We start from the raw sequence: 7,044 nt of genomic DNA, 5'->3' as shown, positions 1-7,044 counted from the left end.
ATATATGTATACATATACATATATACACATATATGTATACATATACATATATACACATATACGTATATGTATGTATATGTATATATATACACATATATACATATATATGTATATATACGTATACATATATACGTATATATGTGTGTGTATATATATATATGTATATATATAATCTTGCCATTTGTAATGACATGGATGGAGCTAGACAGTATAATGCTAAGCGATTTAAGTCAATCAGAGAAAGACAAATACCATACAATTTCACTCATATGTGGAATTTAAGAAACAAAACAAATGAGCAAAGTTAAAAAAGAGAGATAGACAAACCAAAAAAATTTCCTATCTATAAAGAACACACTGATGGTTACCAAAGGGGAATTGTGTGGTGTGGATGGGTAAATAGGTGATGCGGATTAAGGAGTGCACTTGTCATGATGTGCATTGGGTGATGCATGGAATTATTGAATCACTATATTGTACACCTGAAATTAATATAACATTGTGTGTTGACTACACTGGAAAAAAATTTAACAAAAATATGTTTTAATTTTATTTTCTTTTAATATTGAAGGAAACATTTAATATAACAACAATTAATTTATAATAATGTATCTAGATAATTTGTTTTTATACCAAAGCAGTTGTAAAGTGTAATTTTTAATATTTCTTTATGAAATAAGGACATTTCAAAGTGAAAACTAAGGTCCACAAAAGTCAGGATGTGGTCCTAATGTTAGTTGGATTACTATATTCACCTACACTATATGAAGCTAACTCTTTATAGAATTTGAGAACATATAGACCCTAGTCCTCTATGTATCAGCTTTTGCATGATGTGCCAAATAAGAATGTCAGAATGGCTGTTAGAACTGTGTTGTGGAACTGTCTGCCAGCTTCTGAACAGGGTCACGACCTCCGCCTGAGAGTGGACCCTGCCATTGCTCAAGCCCAGCCTGTATGCTTTCTTTCCTCATCAATTAAGATACCAAAAGGAAAGGGGGTCAGTACTCAACATGGTACAGCTTTGTTTCCACTTAGTTGTGGCTTTCCTTCAGGAAGAAGGGAAAAATGTAAGTCCCAAGGAGTGATGTTTTACCCTCCTCCTGGCAGACACATCCTCAGTATACTGCTCTGTTTTCTTCAACAGTCAAAAGCTGCTGCTTCAGCCAAAAGAAAAAACAAACATAAGGAATGCTAGGATATCAGTGTTATTTCTCACTCTTCATGATTGTTTCTGAAACTTAGATGTCATTGAGTTCAGTTCCTTCACTTTATTAGAAACTGAAGTCCAAAGGAGAAGGTGACTTGCTTAATGTCACAATCCAAATTGGTGCCATAGCCCGGAATAAAGGCCACTTTCTCTCTAAGAGCAAATAACACTCATCTATCTAGTACCAACTTTTGTATTTGTAATATGAGGATAATGCTGCTAGTTTTCAAAGATGGTTTCTACTCTGTGGCATATAATCTATATTTTGACAGATCAAGAGATTCTACGTAAACTGGAGAAAGAAAAGATTCTTGTCTTCACACCATCCCGAAGGGTCCAGGGCAGGAGAGTTGTCTGTTATGATGACCGGTTCATAGTCAAATTGGCTTTTGATTCCGACGGCATCATTGTATCTAATGATAACTACCGAGACCTTCAAGTTGAAAAGCCAGAATGGAAGAAGTTTATAGAGGAGCGGTTGCTGATGTATTCTTTTGTGAATGACAAGTACGTTTCTTTTAGTAGGCACTGAATGCTTAAATCCCTGTTTCCACTAGGAATAGATTTTCATTTCAATAAACATTTACTGAACATTTACTGTGTACTGTGAATTATGCTAATTGCCATGGAGATAAGAGGCTGAATAGGAAACAAGACTCACTCTTAAGAGGCTCAAAGTGTACTGGAGAAGCGAAAGAGAACCACACATGTGATAAGTAGTATGGCTAGAGTTTTTAAAATTGCTTTGTCTACATGAAATAATAGGAAAAAGCCTCAAATAGGACATAACGTTTGAGATGAAGTTTACATACAGAAGAAAGAGGATTGCTGGGCACTACAGGTAAAAAGAATTTCATGAATAAAGCTATAAAGATGTGAAAGTAGGTTGCATGTGGGGGGAACCAGCAGGCATGCTCGTATGGTTGAAATGTACAGTCCACAGAAGAATGATACACTGGAAAAATCATATTTTTGGTGTGTGTGTGTGTGTGTGTGTGTGTTCACATGGGAATGAAGGGAAGAACTGCTGGCTTAGCAGGAGATAGACCTGAGGCAGAAAGGACAATTAGAAGGCCATGACAACAGTATAGGCAAGGAGTAATGAAGATCTGAACTCCTAAAAAAGGGTAATGGGGATAGAAAGGAAGATATTTATCTCTTGCTTGTTTGCTTTTAGATTTATGCCTCCAGATGATCCTTTAGGACGCCATGGCCCAAATCTTGAAAATTTCTTGAGAAAGAGACCTGTTGTTCCAGAGTACAAGAAGCAACCATGCCCTTATGGTGAGTACCTATGTGCATAACTGAGTTCTATACTAAAAGAAACACAAGGACTATGTGAATACTTACATCTCAAAGGTTTCCCTTTCAAATGGAAAATTGCAACTTGTCTATGTTCTGTGAGTTAAAGTCTGTGTCTAAGTATTCTCAGGCATCTAAAAAAACATCCATAAAAACTGCATGAGAAACATGTAACTAGAATTGAAGGGAAAATTAGTTGCCGCTTGTTTAAATGATACATGTGTTCTAGCTGTCTCCATCCTGAGCAGTGTTGCTGGAGGCAGGGAAGTGCAGAAACTCACATGGCCTACGGAAGCAGAAAAGGCAATGACAAATTGGATTTGGCCTCAAAAAAGGATGTGTCTCTCAAGTAGGTGACTGCACTCTCTGTCAACTAATAATACCCTTTTCTTCAGATCTGTATTTTCCAGTTTTCTTCCAAACTTCATTTTCATTTGGTTTTTAAAAATATAGTTGTCTAGAGTGCTTTCATGATCTTATGCCAAGTCCTTCTGATACAAAGTTTGTGAGCCTAACGATGCAACATGGGCTGCTTGGTCTGAAGCTACTTTGGATGTTCACTCTTTTTGGATAATCATTTGTTTATGTGACATCTTGGGTTTTTTTTTCTCAATTAACATTTATTTAAATTATACAGTATTTTCTTGTTCATTAGCTTCATTTAATTTTTACAATGACCTTATAATATAGGCATAATTATGGACTTCTTTTACAGAAGAGTTAAAATGAGGCTCAGAAAGTAAAGTCACTTACCAAGGTCACATGTCTAGTAAACAACATAGCTGAAATTGAAATTCAGGCTGACTGGCTTCCAAGCCTGTGCTTTTTGCACTGCACTATGCTGCCTGCTGCTGCCCTACACTGCCTCAGCATGCAGGTTATGCCTAGGCAAAGTTGTGAATTACAGGAAAGTGAAGGCTGTTCAACTGCTCAGTTCTTAGCTTTTACGTTGCAGTTTCCTCTCCAGGTTTCCACTTCTTCCTTCCCTCACAGTGTGTGATGCCTCCTTGGTGTTGTGCTGCCTCTCATCTTTATGGACAGTTAACTTTCTTCTTAAACCCAAATAGTAAAACTCTAACCTGAGTACCCAGTTTATTACAGGAGTTTCTGACAGATTTGCACCAGTATGAGAGAGAGTCTTACCCCAAGACATTATTTTTCAGGCAAAAAATGCACTTATGGCCACAAGTGCAAATACTACCATCCGGAGCGGGCCAACCAACCACAGCGTTCGGTGGCTGATGAGCTCCGCATCAGTGCCAAACTGTCCACAGTGAAAACCGTGAGTGAAGGCACCCTGGCCAAGTGTAGCACAGGGCTGTCTAATGCCAAAGGTGAAATAACCTCCGAAGTCAAACGTGTGGCCCCCAAGCGCCAATCGGATCCCAGCATCCGGTCCATGGCTGTGGAGCCTGAGGAATGGCTGTCCATTGCCCGTAAGCCTGAGGCCAGCTCTGTCCCCTCACTTGTGACTGCCCTAAGTGTCCCCACAATCCCACCCCCCAAAAGCCATGTGGTGGGTGCACTCAACACTCGTTCAGCCAGCAGCCCAGTGCCAGGATCCTCTCATCTCCCCCACCAGAAGGCCTCACTGGAACACATGGCTAGTATGCAGTACCCTCCAATCCTGGTTACCAACAGCCATGGGTCACCTATTAGCTATGCTGACCAATACTCAAAGTTTGAGTCCCTGGGGGACCACAGCTACTATTCAATGTTAGGCGACTTCTCCAAACTGAACATCAACAGCATGCATAATCGAGAGTACTACATGGCTGAAGTAGACCGAGGGGTGTATGCCCGGAGTCCCAACCTCTGTCCTGACAATCGTATGAGCCATACCAGGAACGACAACTACTCCTCTTACAACAACCTGTATTTGGCTGTAGCTGATGGCCATCCTGAAGGCAATCTAAAGCTGCATCGCTCAGTATCTCAGAACCGTCTTCAGCCTTTTCCTCATGGTTACCATGACGCCTTAACACGAGTGCAGAGCTATGGCCCAGAGGATTCTAAGCAAGCCCCCCACAAGCAGTCAGTTCCCCACTTAGTTCTACAAGCCCAGCACCCAGCAACTGGAGCATGTTCAAGCTGTCCTGGAGACTACCCCATGCCTCCTAATCTCCACCCTGGGGCAACCCCCCAGCCAGGACGTGCTCTGGTAATGACTCGGATGGACAGTATTTCTGACTCCCGCCTCTATGAAAGCAACCCAATGAGGCAAAGAAGACCTCCCTTGTGCCGGGAACAACATGCCAGCTGGGACCCATTACCCTGTACAACCGACTCCTATGGCTATCACTCCTATCCCTTGAGTAACAGCCTCATGCAACCATGCTATGAACCAGTCATGGTACGGAGCATGCCTGAAAAGATGGAACAGCTTTGGAGGAATCCTTGGGTTGGAATGTGCAATGATACCAGGGAGCATATGATCCCAGAGCACCAGTATCAGACTTATAAGAACCTCTGCAATATTTTCCCTTCAAACATCGTCCTTGCAGTGATGGAAAAGAATCCCCACACAGCAGATGCCCAGCAACTGGCAGCCTTGATTGTTTCTAAGCTTAGGGCTGCACGTTGACATGACACAGGACTTATTCCTTTATACATATATAAATATTCATACTAATAATGCATCAATGCTAAGATAAAAGTAACCAATAATTTTGTGTTGCGCTTTACAAGTTATAGTGTTTCTGTCATTTGAAGCGCAAAACAACCCTGTAAAGTACATTTTACTAATCTTATTTTCTACAAAAGGAAACTGAATCTCATTGTGATTAGGTTACTTGCCAAGGTCACACTGCTAGCAAGTGACCAAATCAGGATTCACACTCAAGTCCTCTGACTCCAAGTCCCATGCTTTTTTGCTCGGCACCATGCGGATAATGGAGGACAAAACTCGAAGAGAGATCTAAAATCAAGAAACTCCCAAAGGATTCCATTATCAATGTTTTCTTAGTTGCACATTCTATATTACAAAGTATTGATAATATTTCTAATTTAGAGAGCAAGAGCATCTGGATCAAATCATATATTGAATTTACCTTTTGGGATTTTTAATAGGATATTTAAAGCTTTTAAAAAGTAAATACATAATTTATTGCATGAATATCTGACCATTCAATATCTTTATTAACCAAGCTATAGGGTCACATCAAAGCTCTAGACCTATATTTCAAACCTATTGTTAGCAATTATATCGCATGCATAACTGTATGTATTTAGTTTGAGATGTTTATGTATCCCCATATAACTTTTTATATAGTGATAATGAGAAGAAAAGCTCTGCACAGTCCTTAGTCTACAGCTGTATAGATCATGAATCTAACTTGATTTTATGTCACATTTCATAGTTTCAACTAGTTCTGAAAGTGAAATTACATGCCAATATTTGAATATTGTTTTCTTAGGCACCAGAGAAAACTAACTGTATTTCCTTTGCACTTTTTACTTGTCAACACTGACAGTTCTTAGCTTTTAAGTCTCTTCACTTTAGCAAATTTGGGATCAGATTACAGCTTTCTTCTTCAGAGGAGCTGATGGACAAGCATAGCAGGTGTGTGCTAGACAAGCACAGAAGTTTGACAAGGATGAAGGGATTTACTACCAGACTCCACTTCCCTTTTCCAAGGAGAGATGGCCAAACTCATGCAGCATTAAATGATGAACACAAAGCTGCACTCAAGGAGGGTCTAATGGATACCCTTTAAACTTATGACCTATGCAGTATTCAACATCACAGGATAAAATGTAATGGAGGACGGTGCACAGCCATGTAATCCACTTTCTTCTGCTGTCCACTCTTTGGGCAATAAGGTGGATCATTAGTGGAACAGAATTTCTTTAGGAAACAAAACCAGGGGATTTTCTAAGTGGAAAAAGGCAGCTTACAAAAGGGGATGCTACATCTTTGCTAATAGCTGGTTCAGTTATGCACTTTCCCTTAAAAATTCTTAAATGCATCACTAAACACACAGGATTTTGGATTGAGCAGCACCATTTGCACAACTAGTATCTTTCTCAGGGTGGAAACCTTTGTAGCTAAATGCCTCTTGCATTTATTGTTTTTGGTTTTTTTATTAAGCAGTACTAAATGAACCCCTTTTTAAATCCATTGCATACTTCAACATTTTGAACCATGACCTGCTATTTCTTGAGCTGGAATTTGCTAATTTCTATGTGTGTTTTTTTTTTTTTTTTCATGAAAGTTGAGGTGGTCTGGTTTTGGCCTTTTGTTTCTTCATGAGAATGTGTGACTGCCTATAAATTTTCTTACCATGAAGCACTCCGCATGTGAGGCCGTAGTCAGGGTTGTTTCTGGTGGTTTGATAATGGCTTGAATGCTGCTTTTTGGTTTTCTGTCACTGTTCTAGTTGATCAAAACTGCACCTCAGCCAGCATTTCTCTTCAGTTAACCACAACTTCATATTCATCTCCTATCCTCTCTGGTCTTCCCATTCCCCAGCATTTTGAGTGGTAAAAGTATTTTCTGTCAGGTAGAAAATAGAGAGTGACAGTTGCCACTG

The 7,044-nt window shown here is 39.7% G+C and overlaps 1 protein-coding gene across 3 annotated transcripts in view; it reads left to right on the top strand.

Annotated features, from left to right (window-relative positions):
- The window catches only part of ZC3H12B (zinc finger CCCH-type containing 12B), a 341,768-nt gene extending 335,490 nt beyond the window's left edge, over positions 1-6,278 (top strand). For all 3 annotated transcript variants that reach the window (XM_040467321.1, XM_040467323.1, XM_040467322.1), the window contains exons 4-6: positions 1,483-1,717; positions 2,388-2,494; positions 3,676-6,278. In XM_040467321.1, the coding sequence (XP_040323255.1) occupies positions 1,483-1,717; positions 2,388-2,494; positions 3,676-5,096 (1,763 nt within the window). In that variant the 3' untranslated portion in view covers positions 5,097-6,278. The remainder of the gene's footprint in view (positions 1-1,482; positions 1,718-2,387; positions 2,495-3,675) is intronic.
- Positions 6,279-7,044: the final 766 nt, after the last annotated feature.

This window comes from Herpailurus yagouaroundi, unplaced genomic scaffold (genome assembly GCF_014898765.1).
Source record: "Herpailurus yagouaroundi ecotype Mexico unplaced genomic scaffold, PumYag 67428, whole genome shotgun sequence".
Taxonomy (NCBI): Eukaryota; Metazoa; Chordata; class Mammalia; order Carnivora; family Felidae; genus Herpailurus; species Herpailurus yagouaroundi.
This window is presented reverse-complemented; position numbering and strand designations above follow the sequence as displayed.